Source organism: Anabrus simplex, chromosome 3 (genome assembly GCF_040414725.1).
Source record: "Anabrus simplex isolate iqAnaSimp1 chromosome 3, ASM4041472v1, whole genome shotgun sequence".
NCBI lineage: Eukaryota > Metazoa > Arthropoda > Insecta > Orthoptera > Tettigoniidae > Anabrus > Anabrus simplex.
In genome coordinates, this window is record NC_090267.1 from 434,092,850 (window position 1) to 434,116,701 (window position 23,852).

Here is a 23,852-nt window from a genome sequence, read left to right on the forward strand (position 1 = left end):
TCTCAGACTGCCCATCACTACATCAGACTTCTGTATGTGGAATTATTTTGCTGTTGTCATATACTGTGAATTCCACAAGCCTTTGCGAAAGTTCTTTCATTATTCCTAGAATTATTATTATTATTATTATTATTATTAATAATATTATTATTATGTGAAACTAATATAACAACTCGTTTAATCAAAATGTGCTATGGAAAAGAGAGATTCCTGTTTAAAAAACACAGAGGGAATTGCTGAGATAAAGAATCAAAAGTTGAGAAAACATGTAGGTCTAACATAGCGCTTGGTAAACCAGAAAAGAAAATTGAAATTGTATGCAATGAATAATTGAACATTTATACATAACCTTTGCTTTCCATTCTGACAGAATTTTAGGGGAAACTAATGTAATTTAAATCAGTACCTCAAATAAATCTTGAAGATTTCAGAGAATCTCTTAGGCCAGGAAATATCTACATATTTTGGTCTAATTGCTGAATTACTTCAGTTTTACCAGCTATTTCCTTACACCACAAGGTAAATCATTGTCACATGAATTCATTCTGATAAATAAAAAGGTAAAATCATCCATAAATATCAAGCCATGTGGCATTCAATTGTCATTACTTTTTAGCTTCCAGATGATCCTTTTTCCATTCTGAACAGATTTTACTGCATTTTATAGGTGGATAGGGTTGTACTTTCACTTCCTTTACCAGAGTTCAATGGCTCAGACAGTTGAGTACTGGCTTTGAGTCCAAGTTGTCAGGTTTGATTCCCGTCCAGCTTGTCAGTGGACTTAAACGGCATGTAAACGGCATGAGACAAACTTCTGTGAGACTAAGTTTTTAGGTCCTCATCTTGGAAAACTGTTAAAATAGTTGGATATTATTATTAAATATGTATTTACCTAACAGTATTACTAATTCTTAACTTTCTTTGATTATAGAACCATCGGATATCCTGTATATAAGAGCAATGAACAACTTCCATCAGTTTTCAGTTCGGAGAGTTCTTGACATTTTCGAAAACTCTGTAATTAAAGAACAGAATGATAAAGTCTCTAGTTTTGAAGAAATGACTATAAAACGTGATGAACTTAAGGCATTGATGTTTCAACAAGTTGAAAATGGCCATTTGATGGACAGTAGAATCCTTGAGGTAACTATCATTAAAGCTAGGTTTTTTCCTTTGTTAAGTTTTTAAAATCTCATAACTGTAAAATTTCTTAATATTTGATAATCATGGCGTGTAATTCCTTACTTCTTAATGTTTCATGTTATTTCTTTTTTAGAATGAACTTCATCAGTTTTATTGTTTCAAAACAGGCTTCCATTTTCAAATGTGGTATTAATCATAAGAAGTCCCAAATTATAAATGCATATTGAGTTGTAGGAATTCCAGTTTTCTTACTTCTTGTACATGGCAGAAACCCTAAAGATATACACTGAGTGGCCGAAAGTCATGGAAAGACACTGAATGTGAAGTTGATAACGAGTTGCTCCTACGCGAGCCCTCAAAGCAGCAGCAATACAGCGAAGCACCGCCTCCACAAGGTGTTGGAATTGTTTTGTAGGGATCTGGACCCACACTTCTTGCACTGCTACCCACAATTGGTTTTGTGTAGTTGGTGCAGGGTTCGTAGAGTGTACACTAGCATCAACACCCCATAAATGCTAGATTGGATTAAGGTCGGGGGATCTGGAGGGCCAATCCATGGTCACAACTTCACTGGAGTGCTCCTCCAACCACCTGCGTGCCACCACAGAGTAGTTCTGGTTCGTATGCCCTGCCCCAAAATTCATCGATGGTGATTATTCGTGACAAGAATTTATTGCCGTCCTGTTGCCTGCGGGCAAGGAGGTAGGAGCATATTGCTTAGCGCACCCACCTTTGAACTTCCGTCAGTGCATGCGATACCCACCGTGATGCGATTTTGCGCAGTTGCTCATTACGCAATATCCTGTGGACGGTGCGTTTCTCGATGCCACTTGCCCTCTCTAACTCCAGTAGCGTCCATCATCTGTCTACATCCAGGAGCTGCTCGATGTCGGCACGTGCCATGTTGGTCCGCACACTGATAAGTCGTCCCGAATGTTGCTCATCACTGGTGGACACACGTCCTTGCTGAAACTTTCCTACCCACCTTGCTACTGTACGGTATGGTAGGACATTATTCCTAGTTCACTGTGACATTCCATCGCATTTCTCCCTCGGAGAATGGCTATTTTGATGTAAGGGCACTGCTCAACACAGGTTACTTCCATTTCGCACGACACTCGCCAACTGACTGATTTCACAGCCCTCGCTGTGCTACTACCAGCTATCACAGAGCCATCTGTTGTTCTGCATTACACACTATGCCAGCAGAACTTCCACATGACACGCATACGTTTGTGATCCGTTCACATATCTTCAAGTAAAAAATAGTTGCCATGACTTTTGCCCCAATCCTTGTATGTTTCCTGAGATTCTGTGAGGCCCGGTTTGTTCAATCTCAGTTGAATGAACACTAACACACTGTTTGTTAGCATAGCGTTAAAAATTTAGCAGCATGTTAAGATTCTTGCGTTTATCCAAACATTTTCTGGGAACTGTTAGCTAACGTAGTGTTGACTCTCACAAGAGTCATGATCAGTGAGAATCGAGAAGGCAGTGGCAGAACCATGCAGTTTATGAGGACGCTTTGATTCCCTTTTGTTTGAATGCAGCTGTAAACCAAGGCACATGAAGTCAACATTATTAGAATTTTTTGTCTTGACCGTGAATTTTCTGTTGCTCTATAGACCAATATGGGGAAAAAAAAAAAAAAAAGTCGAAGATAATGTATGGTTCAAATTTCTCTTCGTTAGGAAATTATACCAAGTGTTCTCCCTAGGACCTTTGCAATAGGCACACTGCCCTGCTGTTTTTACAGACCACCCGCCTAACATAACCTAGATATGTGTTTGTTTCATAACATTAATACATATGTGAGTCAAAGGGTGTTCCATATTAAAATGTAAATACTGCAAAACTGGTTTTTTTAAATTATGTCATTACTATCAGCACAATTGCATCAGTTTCATCCGAATTCAAATGTTCAGCTTGACTATCACATTAGTATTGTGCACTAGATTCTGCATGACACTCTACAGCAACCGAGCGGTAAGTCCCGGTGTTACATGATGATGATGATGATGATGATAGAGTAGCAGAACATGAAGTTCACCGAGCTCGATTGCTGCAGTCGCTTAAGAGTGGCCAGTATCCAGTATTCGGGAGATAGTAGGTTCGAACCCCACTGTCGGCAGCCCTGAAAATGGTTTTCCGTGGTTTCCCATTTTCACACCAGGCAAATGCTGGGACGGTACCTTAATTAAGGCCACGGCCGCTTCCTTCCCACTCCTAGCCCTTCCCTATCCCATCGTCGCCATAAGACCTATCTGTGTCGGTGCGACGTAAAACAAGTAACCAAAAAAAAAAAGAAAAAGAACTAAGAGTTCAAAACACTCTTCTGTCTTCTTCATGATAACACTGAAATAGTTTAATTTTGCAGTTAATTTTTACCTGCCTGATATTATTGTTATTGCTCTGAGGGGAATAAACTGCAGTTTGATTGTATTAATTTTTTATGTAGTATTTCCCGTCCGGCTGCTCATTCCTGCCACCTGGCTGGCAAAAATTTCTGGGGAGAACACTGTATACCTATTATAGAAACTAAGCAAACTAATGGATCAGTGCCCAAAAACTTAAAGTGAGGCTTGGCAGAATTTTTTTAGTGAATTCAATGTACATACTGACGTTAGCCAACGTACGATTTAGCAACTGAAACAACTGTATGAAAATCTTTTCCGTTTCTAACTCTTTCTGGAAAAGGCCTATCATATTCCAAATATAACAAGAGAGAATTTCTACATCTAATGCACCAGCCATATTTTGAGCCAACAGATAATTTAACTGCTTGAATCTGGGCAGTTAAGTTAACTGAGAGTTTGATTAAATGCCATTTTTAAGTTAACTGTTAAATTATTCTAACAGGCAGTTAACTGAGGTTGAATAAACCGGGCGTGAGGCATGTAGGTGGACACCGCTTCTTGTCAGCAGCTTGTCATGACATACTTGTTTCCTGGCTCTCTGTAGCCTTTTGCAGTTGCGTATTTTTTCATTATCGCTGCTCTTCCTTCTAGTATAAAATATAAGTATCAGGTTAATGTTCAGAAAATACAGAGATGTCGTCGGCAGTTACTCGTTTCAGAGTGTACAGATTTCCTGGCTGATAGCTCACTTGAATTCACAGCAGTTTGCGTTTAAACTTCCGGTGACTGTACAGGCCAATTCTTGCGTAGAACATACGTCCACACATTGCACAGCTGAGGGACGGGGGAGATCTTGGCTGGGTTTGGCGAAGTTTGCATTCCTGACGCTTAATATTGTCATGTCTGCGGTGCACTTTTTCGAAGTGTTGAACTGAGGCACAGACACTTTGCCGCCAAAGTAAACGGTCCTTGGTGTGTGTTTCCCAGGTTTGTGGGTTTATTTCTGCCATCTTTAAGGTTTTTTTCAGTTGGTCTTTGAAAACTTCTCAGGGGGACACCACATGATCTTGAATCGAAGCCAAGTTCACCATAGAGGTTCTGGCGTGGTACTCTGGTGTCATTCATATGGCGCACATGTCCTGCCCATCTGAGCGTTAGCTAACAACCAATGCTTCTACATTCTTAGCACATGCTTTCTCAGGAACTTCAACATTAGAGACGTAGTTTTCCCACTTGATGTTCACGATGGACCGTAGTTTTTGCTGGTGAAAGCGCTCCAGCCGTTTGGTGTCACAGTGGTATAAGGTCCACATTTCACAACCATAGAGAAGTGTAGTAGTGCAATTCCTCAGATGTAAGAGCCGGTGATGTGGTATCATCTGCATACTGCATTTCAGTTGCTCTAGTAACACTGGTATGTCTTCGCGAGTGAGATCTGGCCAAGTTGAAGAGGCCACCATCAAAGCGGTATTTAATCTCTACACCGGAGTTGTCTGTCGTTTCATACAGCATGGCCACCAGATACAAGGTAAACAGAGTTGGAGCAAGTATTCAACCCTGCTTCAATCCCTGTGTGATTGGGAATGGTTCGGAGAAGTTGTTTTGATTGAGAATCTGTTCAGTCATACAATCATGAAGTGTTTGCACCACACCCGCAAAATGCTCAGGACAGCCAAAGCGTCTCAGAGCTGTCCACATAGCGAGTCGTGGAACACAATCGAAGGCCTTTTCCAGGTCATAAAACATAAAATAGAGAGGCTTCTCTTGTTCTCTGCATTTCTCTTGCAATTACCTTGCACAAAAAGACCATGTCAACAGTACTTCTGAAGGCTTGGAAACCACATTGAGACTGGTAGAGTCCTCTCGGAGAGGACTTGCAGGCGGCGGCTAACCAGGATCCTTGCGAGAAGTTTACTTATAATGAATAACAGAGAAATGCCACGGTAGTTGTCATATATACTACGGTCACCTTTCTTGAAAATGGTGGTGATATTGGCATTTTCAAGATCGCCGGGTACTTTTTCGGTTTCCCAAATAGAGATGATGAGGGTGAAGAGCCTTGTTTTTAGGGGTAAGCCTCCACCGTGAATTAGTTGCAGAGGGATGTTGTCTGGTCCAGGTGCTTTCCTAGGTTTCAGTATCAAGTGCCACACAGAATTCCTGATAAGTTGGTGGCATTGTCATCCCTGGTTGAGGGGGAAGTTGTGGCACATCCCATAGGAAGTCATCGGCAGCAGTGGAGCTTGGGTTTAAAAGAGTGGAGAAGTGTTCCTTCCAGCGCTCCAGGATGTCTCCACCATCGGTAAGGATGTTAGCCCCATCGACTGTTTTCAGAGTTCCAATTGAAGAGCGAGATGGACCATAGATCTCTTTTATTCCCACGTAGAAGTTCTGGAGGTCTCTGGCATCAGATAGTCTTTGGAGTTCTAGAGCCTTCTCCTGCCATCAGTTGATCTTCATTTCTCTTATTTCTCTCTGACATTTCTATTTCAGATTTTGAAACACAGCTTTCTTCACACTGGATGGATCTTGAAGAAGGGATAGGTGGGCTTCCCATTTGGCACGGATAAGGTTCAGAATTTCTTTATTGTTGTCCTTGAAGCAGTCTTGCATCTTTTTCTCGTAGCCGATGATTTCCTCAGCTGACTCAATGATAGCCCTTTGGAGGGTTGACCATTGACCACGTCATTTGTGCATATTGGATTGCTTGCCAAGTGGTTCGTGTTCAAAGTATTTAAAATGTTGCTGGGCTCTCCATAGCAACTATCCATTGAGTTAATAGTCTTTGGACTTGAAATTTGAAACCATCACCACTAATATTTCCCTTACTTTTCACTGTTTGGAAAAGACTCGCTTTGAAGCCCCGTTCTGTCCTATTTTCTACAAATATATTTTGTAATAACTTACAGCAAAGATTCCAGTTGTCATTATCTTATACTGAGCTCTCTTAGTGCCTTGCTCTCATGCTGAGAATGTGTCAGTACCAAAAATGCCAGGCTGATTAGTAGCATTTTGCAAGTCCCTGTTTAAAGTACCGTGTAATTTAAAATTTTGAATATTTTAACTGAACTTGCAGGAAATGTTGAAGGTAATGTGAAATTTCAAAAGCAGCAATAAATAAACTCAGAATTCAATTTACAGTTAAAATGTGATAATTGTCTACAATGCTCCCGTCCAAGTGAATAAACATAGAAAATTTGAAAAATGTCTGTTCGATAGTTCCACAGGTGGACAGTAAAGAGCAAGTAAAAAGTATGCACTAGGTTGTGTGTCTGGGGAGGGGGTGTTTCAGACCAGGTGAACAGTGCACCTTACTACAGTAGAAGTCCACTATAGCGAGTACGACATTTAACGAGAACCCCGTTTTAATGTCAGATTCTTCTGTCCCTTCAAAATTCCTATATTCAACTGTGTATTATCCTTCAGTTGCAACGAGAACCTCAACACCGACACATCCCTTATTACCAGTGATAAAGCATGCACTATTCTTTTTGGTACAGATATTTATGCACCCAGCCATTATATTGTATGCAATTGATCATCTTTGGTATAGTTTCCTCGCTATGTCCACTAGCAAGCGCTCTAGTCGGCATTCGAAAGTGAAGTCGGAGTCTATTAGTAATACCAGTCAACTGCTGTTTCGTAAAGAAAAAGTGAAAATGAAAGGAGAACGTGTTTTCATAATAAGTGCGTAAATGAATCAGACAGCAGTTAACTAATTAAAAATAAAGGGAGAAGTAAACAATCACTTAATTTTAATGTTAAATACTGCAGTTACGTGAGAATGGTTTACACCTCAAATATGGCAGAGTGCATCATTGATTTCAGAGGTTAGTTTATATTTTCTCTCGTCGGGTTAAATTTTGGAAAGGCTATTATCGTGTGAATTTATAGCGAGAGGTTATCACTTTTCTGCTGGCGCTTGTTATGTTTTCTTGGTATATACGCGGTCAGGTTAGGTTAGCTGATGCTGTTTGAATAAGAGTGCTGAAGCATTTGCCACAAAAAGTAACCTTCAGTATAGTTTTCTGTTGTGAGCTCTTAGTCGACATTTGAAGGTGATGTTAGTCGATTAGTTATACCCGTCAACTGCTGTTCCATAAAGAAAATCAGAAATGAAAGAGGACGACATGTTTTCGTAATAAATATGTAAATAACGTGATCGATAGCAGTTGTTAACCCGTTAGAAATAATGGCTAAGTAAACAGTCGCTTAATTTTAATACGCTACACTGAAATTAAGTAAGAAGTGATACACCTCAAGATACAGCAGAGCACATCACTGATTTCACAGGTTAGATTGTATTTTCTCGTGTCTGCTTAAATTTCGATAAGGCTATTCCCATGTAAATTTATTGCGAGAAGGTTATCACTTTTCTACTGGCACTCAATAAAGTAAACGATCACTTCATTTTAATACTCTACACTGAAAGCAAGTAAGAATGCAATACACCTCAAGATATGGCAGAGCGTATCACCAATTTCAGAGGTTAGTTTATATTTTCTCGTGTCTTGTTAAATTTCGGAGAGGCTATTCCCATGTAAATTTTTAGCGAGATATTATCATTTCTCTACAGGAGTTTGGAATATGTTTTCATGATACATATAGTACGGCCATGTTATGTTAGGTAACGCTGTTTGAATAAGAAAACAAATGTTTGCCATAAAATGTGATCGATTATCGAACAGTATCGTTTTCTCGCCATGTACACTTGCGAGTTCTCTCGTCGACATTCGAAAGCAATGTCGCGGTCGATTAGTAATGCCCGTTGACTGCTGTTCTCTAAAAGGAAATTCAAAATGAAAGAGGATAACACGTTTTCATAATAAATGCGTAAATGATGTGGCTAATAGCAGTTGCAAACTCGTTAGAAGTAAAGGCTGAAGCAAATGTTATATAATGAAATTAGGAAAGAATGTAATTCACCTCAAGATATGACAAAACATCCTGGTTTCAGAGGATATTTTATATTTTCTTGCGTCTAGTTAAATTTTGGAATATACCCTTGTAAATTCGTAGCAAGGTGCTTATAATTTTTCTTGTGCGCTTGAAATGTTTTCATGATGCTTGTACAGAGAAAACTGAAACATTTGCCACAGAGGCCTCTGGGCTGATACTACAATTTTTTCAGATTGAAATTAAACATACACTTTCACGTATCATGTGACCTTGCCGCGGTAGGGAGGCTTGTGTGTCCCATTGAAGCAGATGGCCGAGCCGCAGGTGCAGCCATATCGGATGGGTATCTGTTGAGAGACCAGACTAATGAATTGGTTCATTGAAAGGGTGGTAACAACCTTTCAGAAGTTGCAAGGGTGGCAGTCTAGATGATTGACTGATATGGCTTTTTAATAATACTCAACATGGCTTAGTTTTGTTGATACTGCTACATGGCTAAAAGCAACGGGAAACTACAACCGTAACTAACTCCCGAGGACATGCATCTCTCTATGTATGAATGATATACTGATGATGGCTTCCTCCTGGTTAAAATATTCCGGAGGTAAACTAGTCCCCCATTCGGATCTCCGGGATGGGGACTACACGAGAGGGGGGGGGATCATCTGTAAGATGGATACCGTACAGACATTCTGAGAGTCGGAGCATGGAATGTTAGAAGATTGAATCGTTCTGGTAGGTTAGAGAATCTGAAAAGGAAGGTGGATAGACTAAAATAAGATGTAGTTGGTATAAGTGCAGTACGTTGGCAGGAAGAACAGGATTTTTGGTCAGGTGACTACAGATTCATCAACACAAAATCAAATAAGGGAAATGCAGGATTTGGTTTAATAATAAATAAGAAAATAGGGCAGCGGGTAAGCTACTATGACCAGCATAGTGAAAGAATTATTGTCTTCGAGATAGACGCCAAACCAATGCCCACCACAATAGTACAGGTCTGTATGCCTACTAGTTCAGCGGATGATGAGAAAATCTAAAGAATGTATTTAGAGATAGAAGTTTTAATACTATATGTAAAAAGTGACAAGAATCTAATTGTGATGGGAGACTGGAATGCAGTGGTAGGCCAAGGAAGAAAAGGTAATGCGGTAGGAGAATTTGGATTGGGACAAAGGAATGAAAGAGGAAGTCGGCTGGTTGAATTCTGCACTGATCATAATTTAGTTGCCGGGCTGAGTGGCGCAAGCGGTTAAGGCGCTGGCATCTTAACCCCAACTTGGCAGGTTCGATCCTGGCTCAGTCCAGTGGTATTTGAAGGTGCTCAAATACGACAGCCCCGTGTTGGTAGATTTACTGGCACGTAAAAGAACTCCTGCGGGACTAAATTCCGGCACCTCGGCGTCTCCGAAGACCGTAAAAGTAGTTAGTGGGAGGTAAAGCAAGTAACATTATTATTATTATTATTATTATTATTATTATTATTATTATTATTATTATTATTATTATTATTATTATCATAATTTATTCCTTGCCAATACTTGGATCAAACACTACGAACGACGGCTGTATACATGGATGAGACCTGGAGACACTGGAAGGTATCAAATAGACTTCAGTATGATTAGGTAGAGATTCAGAAACCAGATGTTGGTTTGCAAAACTCTCCCAGGAGCAGACGTGGACTATGACCACAACTTCATGGTCATGAAATACCATCTGAAGTTGAAGAAATTGAAGAAATGGAGGAATCCAAGGAGATGTAGACAAGTTGAAAGGAAAGAGTGTGAGGGATTTTTTCTAGGAACATATTGCACAAGGACTAAATGTAAAGGCTGAAGGAAACACAATAGAGGAAGAGTGGATAGTCAAAGAAATGAAGTTGGTAGGGCTGCTGAAGAAATGTTAAGGAGGAAGAAAAGATCAACTACGAATCAGTGAATAACTCGTTAGATTCTCTAGACCTGATTGATGAACTACGAAAATACAAGAATGCTAGAAATGAGGAGGGCAGAAAAGAATACAGACGATTAAAGAATGAAGTGGGTAGAAAGTGCAAGGTAGCTAAAGAACATTGGCAGCTTGTCCCCCCCTCCTTTTCAATGTTTACATAGAACAGGCAGTAAAAGAATTCAAAGAAGAATTTGGAAAGGGAATCCAAGGAGAGGAAATCAAAACCTTGAGATTTGCCGATGATATTATTTTATCCAAGACTACAGAAGTACAAGGATGTCGAAGGTTGTATCGTTGTAGAAAAGGTAGATGCTGCATACAGGAAATTGAAGGAAACCTTGGGAGAAAGGAAATCTAGGTATATGAATATTAAGAGCTCAGATGGAAACCCTCTTCTAGGGAAAGAAAACAAAGCAGAAAGATGGAAGGACCATATCTGACAGTGTATCAAGGTAAAGATGTAAATGATGTGGTTCTGGAACAAGAAGAGGCTGTTCATGCTGATGAATTAGGGGACCCGATTTTGAGGTCAAAGTTTGACAGAGCTATGAGAGACCTAAATAGGAACAAGGCGCCTGGAATTGATTATATTCCCTCTGAATTACTGACTGCCTTAGGAGAAACCAGCATGGCAAGGTTATTCCAGTTAGTGAGATGTATGAGACAGAAGTGGCATCCGATTTTTGGCAGAATGTTATAACCTATTCCCAAGAAAGCCGGTGCTGACAAAAGTGAAAACTACTGCACTATTAGTTTAGTATCTCATGCCTGCAAAATTGTAACATGTATTATTTACAGAAGAATGGAAAGACATTTTGAAGCTGAGTTGGGAGAAGATCAATTTGGCTTCAGAAGAAATGTAGGAATGTGAAGCAATCCTGGCTTTACGTCTGATCTTAAAGGCTCGAATTAAGGAGAACAAGCCCACGTACATGGCATTCATTGTTCTAGAAAAGCTGTTCAGTAATGTTGATTGCACCAAGCTATTTAAGACTCTGGAGGTGATTGGGATCAGATACCGAGAATGAAGAATTATCTACAATCTGTATAAAAACCAGTCTGCAGTGATAAGAATAGAGGGCTTTGAAAAAGAAGCAACAATCCAGAAAGGAGTGAGGCAATGCTGCAGCTTGTCCCCCCTCCTTTTCAGTGTTTACATAGAACAGGCAGTAAAAGAAATCAAAGAATAATTTGGAAAGGGAATCCAAGGAGAGAGAATCAAAACCTTGAGATTTGCTGATGATATTATTTTATCCAAGACTACAGAAGATCTGCAGTTTGTCCCCCCTCCTTTTCAATGTTTACATAGAATAGGCAGTAAGAGAAATCAAAGAAGAATTTGGAAAGGGAATCCAAGGAGAGGAAATCAAAACCTTGAGATTTGCCGATGATATTATTTTATCCAAGACTACAGAAGATCTCGAAGTTGCTGAATGATATGGACGAAGGAGTACGATTATTATTATTATTATCATCATCATCAGTGTTCTGCCATATGGCAGGTCTTCACATGGCAGCTCTCCACGTAATCCTGTCTCTTGCCACCCTCTTTGTTTCCTCATACTTGTATTCTATCCTGATACTGTCCAGCATCTGATATCTTCTCCGTTCTCTTTTGTCTTTTTCCATTTATTGTTCCTTCTATAGCAGCTACAAGCAAGCAATCTCTCCTCATCCAATGACCAATCCAACTGTGCTTTCTCTTCTTGATTACTTTTAATATATTTTCTCTCTTCTCAAGACTTCTTCATTCTTTACTATATCTATCCATTGTATACTTTCCATTCTCCTCCAAATCCACATCTCAAATGCTTCCAGTCTTCTTTCATCCTCTTTTCTCAATGTCCATGTCTCAGCTCCATACAAAGCACATCATAAATCGCTTCAAGTCTCTGTCCATGCCCCCACAAAAAAGTCTACTCTTATTAAATGCTTCCTTCGCAATCGCAATAAGAGTTTTCACCTCTCCTCATTTCATAGCTCCTCATTGTCCTCTGTTATTACATTCGCCAAGTATTTGTAAGCATCCACCTATTCTGTTATTTCCTGTCCTAATTTCATGGTTGTCTTTACTTTTCTTGGTTTATTGCAATACATTTTGTCTTTTTCTTATTAATTTTCTTTCCAAATTCTTCAGACAGCATTTAGATCTCATAGCATCGCTATCATAACTCGTTCACTCTCTGCCAGTAGTTACATGTCATCAGCAAAACTAATACCTTCTGTTCTCCTGCCACCAACTTTCACTCCTCTTTTTTCCATTCACGCATTTCTGGATAATCTCTTCCAAATACATGTTAAAAAGTATGGGGGAGAGACAGCAGCCTTGTCTTACTCCCCTTGCAATTGTGGTTCCCTATGTTATCTCATTCCCTATCTGCACTCTTATTTTCTGCTGTAGATACAGATTCTTAATCAGCCTTCTCTTCTTCCAGTCGACTCCTTTCCTGCTTAGAATGTCCACTAACTTTTTCCACTGTACTCTGTCAAAAGATTTTTCCAGGTCGATTAACACAGCATATATTGCTCTTCCTCTTTCAATGTATCTCTCACCTAATGTTCTTAATAGTCCAGTTGCATCCCTTGTTCCTTTACCTCTCATGAAGTCATACTGTTCCTCAGAGATACAGTTGTCTAGCCTTCCATGAAGTCTTCTGTTCAGTACTCTCAGTAATACTTTGGCTGCATGTGTGATCAGACTGATGGTTCTAAAATCTTCATATTTCTTTGAATTCTTTTTCTTTTCAATCCGTACCATTACTACTGAAAGAAAATCTGGCTGTTCGCCGCTTTCATATATCTTATTACAGAGATATGTTAGCTCTTTCATTCCTTTATTTCCAAGACTCTTAAAAAGCTCTATCGGTAATCCATCAATCCCACTTGCTTTGCGATTCTTCATTTCTTTCAAAAGTTTTTCTACCTCCCCTTCCAAAATTTTGTATCCTTTTTTATCTTCTATTACTCTTGTCTCATCTTCTATATCATTTGTTCTTTGATCATACTCGTATAGGCACTCTACATACTATTTCCACATTTCCCTTGCTTTTTTAGGTTTATGCACCAATATGCCGTCATTTCTTTTTATTTCCATACTGGTCCTGTTTTTCCTCGCTTCATATACCAGTTCTGAAGCTAATTTATACATCATTTCATATTTCCCTTCCTTTTCTAGTTTCTCTATTTCCTCGCATCTCTCTTTCATCCATGTCTTCCTTGCTTGATCTGTTTCCTTAATTCATTGTTCAGTTTTCTGTGAATTTGTTTCCCTTCCTCTGATCCTACATTCTTCCATTTCCTTCTTTCCTCCATCTTGCTCAGCATTGCATTTGTGACCCATTCTTTCGTTATTCTTGCGGATGTTCATTTCCCAACTACTACTTCTGCAGAATCTGTGAGGTTTCTCTCATCCTCCTCCATGTCTCATTTGCACTTTTTTCATTAGAACCTCTATTCCATTTTGACATAAATATGTCTTCAAGCTCTTTGTCTTTACTTTTTACCTTTAGAATTTCTAGGTCAAAATTTTCTCTTGGTTTACACCTTCTCGCTTTTTTCAACCACATGTGCAAATCTCCCGTCGCCAATTTGTTGTCTGAATCTGTATCTGCTGCGGGGTATGCTTTTGCATTCTTTAGACAGTTTCTGTACCTGTTCTGTATCATGATATAATCAGTTTGTTACCTCTCGCCATTCAACCTTGATGTCCACTTGTAACAGTCTCTTGTGATGTTAGAACAAAGTGTTCCGAATCACAAGCAAGTTTTCTTTACAGAAATTAACCAACATTTTACCCCTGTTCTTGTACCCAGTCCAAATTTTCTAACTTCTTCTTTTCTTCCTTCACCAACCACTGCATTACAATCCCCCATTACAATAATGCAGACATTTCTCTTCTCTTTTACCATAAGTTCTTCAATCTTTTCATAGTACTCTTCTACTTCCTCATCTTTGTGCTGGCTTGTTGGCATGTAAACTTGTATTGGAACAAAATCCTTCTTGACACCCTTAACTCTAATCATTTTCAATCTATCATCTATATTGTCGAATGATTCAGGTGATGCAGGAAATATTACATTAGGAAATGAAGTCTTGAAGAAATTAGACGAATATTGTTACTAGGGTAGTAAAGTAACTAATGATGGTAGAAGTAAGGAGAAAATAAAATGCAGATTAGCACAAGCAAGGAGGAGCTCATTTCAGACATTGATATAGGAATTAGAAAGATGTTTCCGAAGACTTTCATCTGGAGCGTGGCATTGTATGAAAGTGAAACATGGATGATAACTAGCTCAGAAAGAAAGAGAATAGAAGCTTTTGAAATGTGGTGTTACTGAAGAATGCTGAAGGTGAGATGGATAGATCGAATCACGAATGAGAGATACTGAATCGAATTGGTGAGGGATCGATTGGCTAAATTTGATGAGAAGAACAGATAGAATGATAGGACACATCTTAAAGACACCCAGGACTTGTTCAGTTGGTTTTTTGAAGGAAGTGTAGGCAGTAAGAACGGTAGGGGTAGACCAAGGAATGAATATGACAAGCAGATTAGAGCAGATGTAGGATGCAATAGTTACGTAGAAATGAAAAGGTTAGCACATGATAGGGTGGCATGGAGAGCTGCATCAAACCAGTCTGTGGTCTGATAACTCAAACAACACATCAAGTTTCAAAAAACAACAAACGAGTAAGCCATGGTGTGGATATTATCCGTGAAAACGCAAGTTTTGAACAAACTGATTGCTGTTTCATACCAATTTTAATGTGTATGAGTTTTCCCCTGACTTTTACGAAAAATCGGATATAACGAGAATCCGCTATAACGAGTAAATTTTTCGCTGTTATGAATTCTCGCTTGAACGGACTTCCACTGTTTATGCATTAAGTATGATTATGAATGGCGGATGACAGCATATTACATGTTTCCATAGAGTGAAGAACTTGGTTTCTAATTTCATCACTAGGCGGCACTCTTTCGTTTATTTATGTACAGTGATTTTCTGAATTTCATGTGCTTCTCTGGCCATGTGACGACTGGCATTTATGCAAAATGGCAACTGGTAGTAAGAATGATTTTGTTGATGACAGTTTGACTGAGTTTGTGAATAACTAAGAGATTGCAAGACTTATATTGATTTGGATTAAGGGTTGATGTTTAGAATCTTGGCTGATGACACCTTCACGGAAATCCAGAAATTCATTAGCATTATTACCATCATCGTTATAGAGATCATCATCACTGTCTGTATTGGAATCAGAATTATCATCTTGTGGTTGCCTTTTTGGTCATTATCACTACTGTCACTCGAATTATGGCCTTAACCTTCCTCCTAATAATCTGTTGGAGCAATGAAATCTTAATCCAAATCAATATAATCCTTGCATTATATTAAGTTTTTCATAAACTCAGACAAATTGTCATTTAAAAAATCATTCTTACTACCAGTTGTCATTTAGCATAACTGAACAGTCATCACATGACCAAAGAAGCACATGAAGTTCAGAAATTCATTGTGTGTAAATAAATGAAAGATTGCCGCTTAGTGATGAAATTAGAAACTACGTTATTCACTGTCTGGAAGCATGTAAGATGCTGCCATTTGGCGTTCATAATCATACTAAAAGCATACAGTAAGGTGCACTGTTCGAACAATGATACATCGTTACTGGCACTCTACACGCAAGTACCCTACAACAATATATCGTTTTGCATTCAAAAGGTTAAATATCAAGTTTCATGAAGATCTGCTTATCCATTTTGCTGTGATGCTGTAACTGACAGACAGAAGTTAATCTGAACCCATTGTATAGACCATAATTTGTCCTGTCTGGTATAAAAACCAAATTCATGTATGTTTGGTATTCAGCCCGAAGGCTGGTCTGATCCTCCATATCTCCAAATATTGGGTTAGTATTCAAAAAGTACAGACAAAATGACTGTATACATGCATACAAAATGATCGCGATTATTGCTTTATGGGGCAAACCCAGTATATTCCCTTGATATTCTTTTAATGGAAAGTCATGTTTTAGTGGTCTGAGTTCCATATAAAACTGTGGAACAAGTGTATATAATCAGAAAATTAATAGTCATGTGCATGTCCAACCCTTGTCCCTTTTCTCTACGGGGTCGGGTATGGAACTAGATGAATCTTCGTAGAGAGTTTTTACGACCAGATGCCCTTGTTGATGTCAACCTCATCAGAGGAGTTAATGAGGTGAAATGAATGAAGTGATATGATAGTAGGAAGTGAAATGGTGAAATCCGGTGCCGGAACATAGCCTACTTCTGTCAAATAGCGCCAAGGGGTCCGTTCAAGGCTTTACGTCTCCACCTGACAAATTGCCATCAACAGCCTCTATGCCCTCGCTTCATATGAACACTGCAGAGAGGTTTGGAACTAAATCCAGACGTTTGGCACACAATCTTGTGATTAGAAATTCTAGAACCACTACCTCTTCTACCCTACCGGCCAACATTCCAAGCGAGAAAGTTTTCGACCAACGGGACTCGAACCGGCTAAAGACAGTATCAGACCATGGCCACTATGCGGACGATCAGAAAATTATAGCCATCTTGTGATTTTATGAACTTTTCATCAAAGAACTTAATAATATATAAATGGCCATCTTATGGTGTTTCTAAACTTTTTATCAATAATCTCCAATATTTTGTTTTGAAAGTGCAATTATGTTGTGATTTTAATCTTATGTATGTGTTTGTGCTGATGATGGCTCCGAGAGCTGAAACATGTTCCCATTTATTCCATTAATAAATAATCTTTTTAGATTGTAAATGTATTGATTCTCAAGTTATTATCCAATACAGACCATGAGCATTATAAAAGTAATATATATATTTGTAAATACAAATGCTGGTGGCAACTCTGCAGAACTGATGTTGTCGTATTGTACTAGTACATGTGTGTTGCATCGGTTATTTCTTAGTAATACCAATATAAACGGTCCGTTATTGGACATTACAAATTTTCCAGCTAACTCATTCCTGGTTGTCAGCGTTTCACCCCCATGTGCTAGGCTGGGCTCATCAGTTGGTACCTAGCACACCTACCAAGACGCATGGCTAGTGCATACCCTGGAGGCCACTGCGTAGGCTAATTGTAGCCACCGGCAGTGCCAATGCACTATGAGAGAATTTGTCCCATTACCAAAAATTGATGCCTGCTAGGCCATCAGATGATATAGATGTTGATCCCATACGGAATCTGAAATATTTGTTCCTATGGGAATCAACATCTATATTTCTTAGTATTCAGTTTTTTTTATTTCTGTGCATTATTATGACTTTTGTACCTAATGATTTCCATTTTCTTTTCTTTCTTTTAGCTAATTGATAGTATTAAAAAAATGACTGAAGAAAGTGCTCATCTGCAATCAATTTTGGAGAGTGAGCAAAAGTATGCCAAGGATTTCAAAGAAACGGAGTCCAGTATACTTCGTGAAATCGAAAAGTTGGACAAAGAACTTTCTGTGGTAAGTGCACTTTTGTGTATTCTTTTATTGTGTAAAATTTAATACTATACTGAAAAAGGTGATATAATGTAATTAAACTCTGTGTTTTGAAGTTTCACAGTTCTGAAACTTTATACAGTAAAAAATCATAAAGATTCATCAGCATCGGTTTGCCCTTCCACCGAGCCGGGTAGGGTGTTTGAAAACGAGAGTCTTTCTAAGTTGCATATTCAAAAATTTATTGTCCATGACAGATTCCCAATTCCATTCTCTTCTCTCCACGTCTTCCCTCCATTGGTCCATCTTCTTCTTGGTCTTCCTGCTGGTCTTCTACCTGTTATTCTCTTTTCCAAATAAGCACATGGTAACCTTGTGCTATTAATTCATTTAACATGCCCAAACCATTTAAGTCTAGATGACCGAGCTCGATAGCTGCAGTCGCTTAAGTGTGGCCAGTATCCAGTATTAGGGAGATAGTGGGTTCGAACCCCACTGTCGGCAGCCCTGAAGATTGTTTTCCGTGGTTTCCCATTTTCACACCAGGTCTAAGGTACAGATAAGGACTGTACCTTAATTAAGGCCACAGCCGCTTCCTTCCCAGTCCTAGCCCTTTCTTATCCTATTGTCACCATAAGACCTATCTGTGTTGGTGCGACGTAAAACCAATAGAAAAAAAAAGTCTAGATGACCTAAGTCTTTCCTCCATGGATTCATTTAGACCTAGGTTAGATCGGATCTCATTTTTCACGTGATCATCATGGTTTTTGGAAATTTAATTTTACAGGCTTGAATCCTACTACAATCCTTTGATGTTAGTGTGCAGGTTTCCAGAGAATATGTAAGAATGGGAATGAAATATGACTTGTACAGGATCATTTTTGTTCTTTGTGGGACCTCATCCCATAGTAGGTGTCTAACGATACTGTAAAAGTTAGAGCCTTTGGTTACTCTGTTTGTTATTTCTGTCTCAGCTCTATTATTACTAGCCATTACGCTTCCTAAATATCTGAATTTTTGTACTACTTCAACTTGGTGATCCACCTACTCACCTCAGATACTAACAAAATATCGTGGACCGGTCGAAACTGCCTATAGACAGCCAGGAACTGAATCCGGGCCTCTTACACTAATGACTAAAAGTACAAAAGGTGTGAACCCAAAGCAGAGGAAGCAGGTGAAGATAAATAGGATTTATTATCATAAGGTTGCCCGAACAAATAAAAGATGAGCACAAAATAAACAAAGAGGAGACATAAGGGAAACAGTTACTCACATACATAGTCTTTGAAGCATTCTAAAATACATACGAGTCTTTCGCCTCTTTAATAACCATCTCATAAAATTCTTGCATTTATCTTATTCAACAGAGGCATAGGGAAGGGCAATATCAATTGGTTCAGTTAATACCAGACAGTGGTACATAAGGTTTGTTGCAAAACATTTCTTTCATTAGAATGTAGCATCAATTAGAGATAATCTAGCAACTTTTAAAAAGGAAAGAAGTATTGTCGCCGCTCCAGATAAAAGTAATCCAACAACCCGTCAAACCTTCTCAAAAAGCATCCAACAATTCCCAAAGAGTCAGAATCTCTCAGAAATTAAAGTAGTAGAAGCAAAGCGGGCAGAAAAGAATAATTAAGGAACATCAGGGGGTTATAAGGAGGATAGAATGGCATTGCCATTTAAACAAAATATAGCTATTTTTCAATACGGAATAATGACGAGAATAAGGGTTTGTAATTGCCATAGTTACCGAAGCAAAATAAACATGAGTCAAAGATAAGATTAATGGAAAATAAGATCCTGAAATAGGTAAATAAAATGGCTGAGCAAGCCAGAAACATCGATAAGATAATCACTTAATATTATTATTATTATTATTATTATTATTATTATTATTATTATTATTATTATTATTATTATTATTATTATTAGTAAAGCTAAAGGCAAACATTCATAAGGCACCGAAAAATAACACCGATCCAACAGTCACACAACACACATACACATACAGACCAAATGTGCAAAGTAGAATAAAATGTAGTATCAAGGCACGTTACGATAATGATCGTAACTGCAGGATAAAAGTCAGTCGATAGTGGCTTATGAGCCCGATCTGAGAATACAGATCAGATTATTTGGGTGGCCGCTACGTAGGCAAGGCTCACCCAGTCACCACAATAACCAAACATTGCACAAGCTATGAAACATATTCATATCGCATGAAATGGCAAACATAAATCGTACAGCATTAGCGTTTCAAACATATTACACAACATGGTCTCAAGCCAGATGCCACTGTCGAAGAGGATGTGATGAACAGTTCTCAAATGTAAAAGAATCCACAAACAACTACATCGCGCGCACACACACCTATCAAAAAGGATCAGTGTTACCTTTTGTCCCTACATAGGAACTAATATATATCAAGTAAACATAAAGAAAAAGGGAAGGCACGTAAATAAGTCCGCCATAATAAACATGAGAAACGAAATACAGAACAGGGATCACATAGTACACTAACCTACCATAACTGTGGTAAGCAAACGAAAAGGAAATGTAAGCAAATACCTGGAGTTCGAAAGATAAGAATCCAAACATATTAAGTAATCAGGTACGTTGACTCCAAGCAGAGAGTCACGTAGGGAAAACACAAATCTTTTTGTAGTACCATTTAAAAGATACGAGACTCATTTCGTAGCCTTGCATCTCCATCTTTTTTACCCAAGCCTTCTTCTTATCTTATAGTCAGAGAGCATACAAAGCAAGTTTTAGATTGAAAGAAATGCTTTGGCAATTCATAATTACATGTGGTGCCATTTGTCTCATCGGAAAGAAGTAGACGTCAAGTTAGAGAACATTTACCATTTCAATTAACTGAATTATGACATCGATATCAGAGAATAAAATATGAAGACAATTAGGTGTGGGTGTGGCACAAGTTTTATGTTGCATTCTGTATTACGTCTGCTGATTTTCAATACTACTGTTTTTGATGAGTTCAATTTCATTCTGTAATCATCAACTAATTACACTATGCATTCAGATTATTTTGCACTCCCTCCTCCGTTTCATCCCATATTGCCACATCATCTGCAAACACCAGATCCTGAAGGTCATATTACCTTTTCCTTTTAGTTCCTTTAAAATGATATCCATAACTGCTATGAATAATAGAGGTGATAAGGCACTTCCCTGTTGTACTCCTTTGGTTGTATTGAACCATTCAGAGTGACTATCTCCAATGTTGACACAGCTTTTGCAATTAGTATATAGCATTTGGATCTTCCTATAAGGTACTCTGGTATGCCAGGTTTTCTAAGTCTCTTCCAAATAGTTGATCTAGTAACATTATCATGCGCCTTTTCAAGGTCCATAAACCCAATAATTAGGTCTTTTCCTCTTTCCAAGTGTTTCTCTGCCAGCATCCTCAAAGCAAATATCAGATCTGTTGTGCTTCTTCCAGCCCTAAAGCCATATTGTTCCTCTTCTACAATAGGCTCTAGTATATCCCTTACTCTGGCTTCAATGATCTCCATGATTTTAAGACCATGTGATAGGAGGGTAATGCCTCTGTAATTTTCACTTTTCCTTCTAAGTTCTTTCTTAAAGATAGGAACTATCACCCCTTTTGTCCAATCTTCAAGTATTCCGTTATCCTTCCATATTGTTCTGAGAACTCTATACAGACACTTTATTCCTAATGGATCAGCAGCTTTAATCATGTCGGCTGTAACTTCATCAGCTCCTACTGATTTACCACTTCTCATCTTATGGAGAGCCATGTAATTGGGATATCTTCCTCTATTTTTTTCTGTCTTACATCCTTAAGAGATCTCATTAGGGCCATTTAGAAGCGTGTCAAAATACTGTCCCATTGTATTCCTGATATCTTTCATATTGCGAACTATATTCCCATTTGCTGTCTCCAGAGGTGTAATTGCTTCTTTATCTGATCTTTTACTTTTTACTATTCCATTATATCATATTCATATTCCCTTTACTGTCTTCAACTTTAGTTGTAAATTCTTCCCAACTTTTCTCTTTTTCTTCCCGTACAATTCTCTTGACTTCCAACTTCCAGTATCTATGTTCTTTCGCCATCTCTTCCAGTTTGTTGTCTATTCGGTCGCAGTTGATTTTTTTGTCAGACTTAGCCACATCAAGAGCTTTTTTGGCGTTTTTCATTTTCATTATGGTTTCTTTCACTTTATCATTCCACCAAGATGTTCTTTTTTCTCTACGTACGTACTTGTTTAATTTTCTTCAAATATACCACAATTATAAATTCAAACAGCTTACAGTTCATGAACACATCACAAAAGTAGTAAGTAAAATCGGTCCAATACTCGGATCATTCACATTTTACAGTCGTCATCTGAAGTTTCACCATAGGAACTTTCGTCACTGGCATCTTTCCACAAATAGTCATTCTCACTACCGTCCACTGAATTTGAAATTCCACATTTCTTAAAGTTTTTTTTTCATTAGATCATTGGGAATGTGCACCATGCGGTCTTGATCCAGCTGCATATTAGTCCCGCTTCAGGTCTCTTCACTCGTCCGGTTGGTGTTAACGCGTGATCACCATCATACATCCATTCGGTGTACAACTGTTTCGTTGCAGTTTTGAAAGGCGGCTTCACGCACACATCCAACAGCTGTAGAATAGAAGCGACTCCTCCGAGAATTATCGCAAGATTGGTTTTCCCTTTCCTCATCGTATCTTTTACGGTGTCAGTTGTATGTCCTCGGTAACTGTCCAGCACAAGCATGTTTCATTTTTGTAACAAAGCTCCCAGGCGACGTTGCCAAACACACTTCACCCAGTCCTTAACTAACACACTGTCCATCCAGCCAGACTCGTGTTCTAACAGTAACACCGGATGGCAAGTTTCCTTTCAGAAGTATTTTTCTTTTCAGAACCACATATGGAGGCAGTTTGGTTCTAACCAATAATATGCACAAAATTACCGTGCATCGTTGCTTTTCGTTACCACCTGTTCTGATGGTTACACTTTTAGAACCCTTCGTATCCACTGTATTTTCCAACGGCATTTCAAAATAGACAGGTGTCTGGTCAGCATTCCCAATTTGCGACAGCAAGTAATAATTTTGTTTCCTCAGATGAATAATGTGACGCTGAAAGGCCGTTAATTTTTCTTCATACTCCCCAGGGAGACGTTGTGAAATAGACGTATGTCTCCGAATGCACAATCCCTTTCTCTGATAAAAGTTTTGGGTCCGTCTGCGGCTTGCAGTAAAACCCTGTGTTTAGAGTTCTTTTGAGATCTCTAGTGCTTTCAATTGACACATTTCACTAGACACACCATATCCTAACTCACGTTTTTCTATCACAAATTTGTAGAGCCGTTCTTCAATTTCCGGATACACTGCACTCCGCCCGCGGAATGCTCTCCGATCGCTGTTACTTTTTAGAAGTTTTTCCTTCTTCCGCCAATCACGAATGCACAATTCATCAATATCGCACTTTCTGCCTACAGCACGATTTCTGTATATTTAGCTTCGCTTACAACTTTTAAGTTTCTCACGCACAATAAATGGCTGCAGATGCCGTTTTGAATCCATCGCTTACTATCGGGACAGCACTTTCACGGGACAGATACGGAATTGTTATTTATAAATTTCATTTTCCGTATTGACAGACTCAAAGTATAGATAAGAAATGTGTTTTTCCACCATTCAATACAAATTTATTTTAATAGATTAAGCTAGTACCGGTTTCGGCTCTTTAACGGCCATCATCAGCTAGTACATGTTTTGTTTTAGCCATTAGACTATACACAAGTTGTTATTGTATTAGGCATCCGGATGTCTAATGGGGGATGGAATAATAGCATATAATTAAGATATCAGTGGTCAGGTTAAAAAGTTATAAATAGAGCATGAGTATGTAAAACACATTAAAAACACACAGGTCACAATATATAACATTTAAAAAGTTTCAACACATTAAAATTGTACGTATAGGTAACACTTGTTAAAATTTTCAATTTATGTTAT

At 38.6% G+C, this 23,852-nt stretch overlaps 1 protein-coding gene across 1 annotated transcript in view; it reads left to right on the forward strand.

Annotated features, from left to right (window-relative positions):
* LOC136867402 (chromosome partition protein Smc) overlaps positions 1-23,852 on the forward strand; it is a 78,776-nt gene that overhangs the window by 17,842 nt on the left and 37,082 nt on the right. The window contains exons 2-3 of the mRNA XM_068227085.1: positions 932-1,143; positions 17,703-17,849. Coding sequence (XP_068083186.1) covers positions 932-1,143; positions 17,703-17,849 — 359 coding nt within the window. The remainder of the gene's footprint in view (positions 1-931; positions 1,144-17,702; positions 17,850-23,852) is intronic.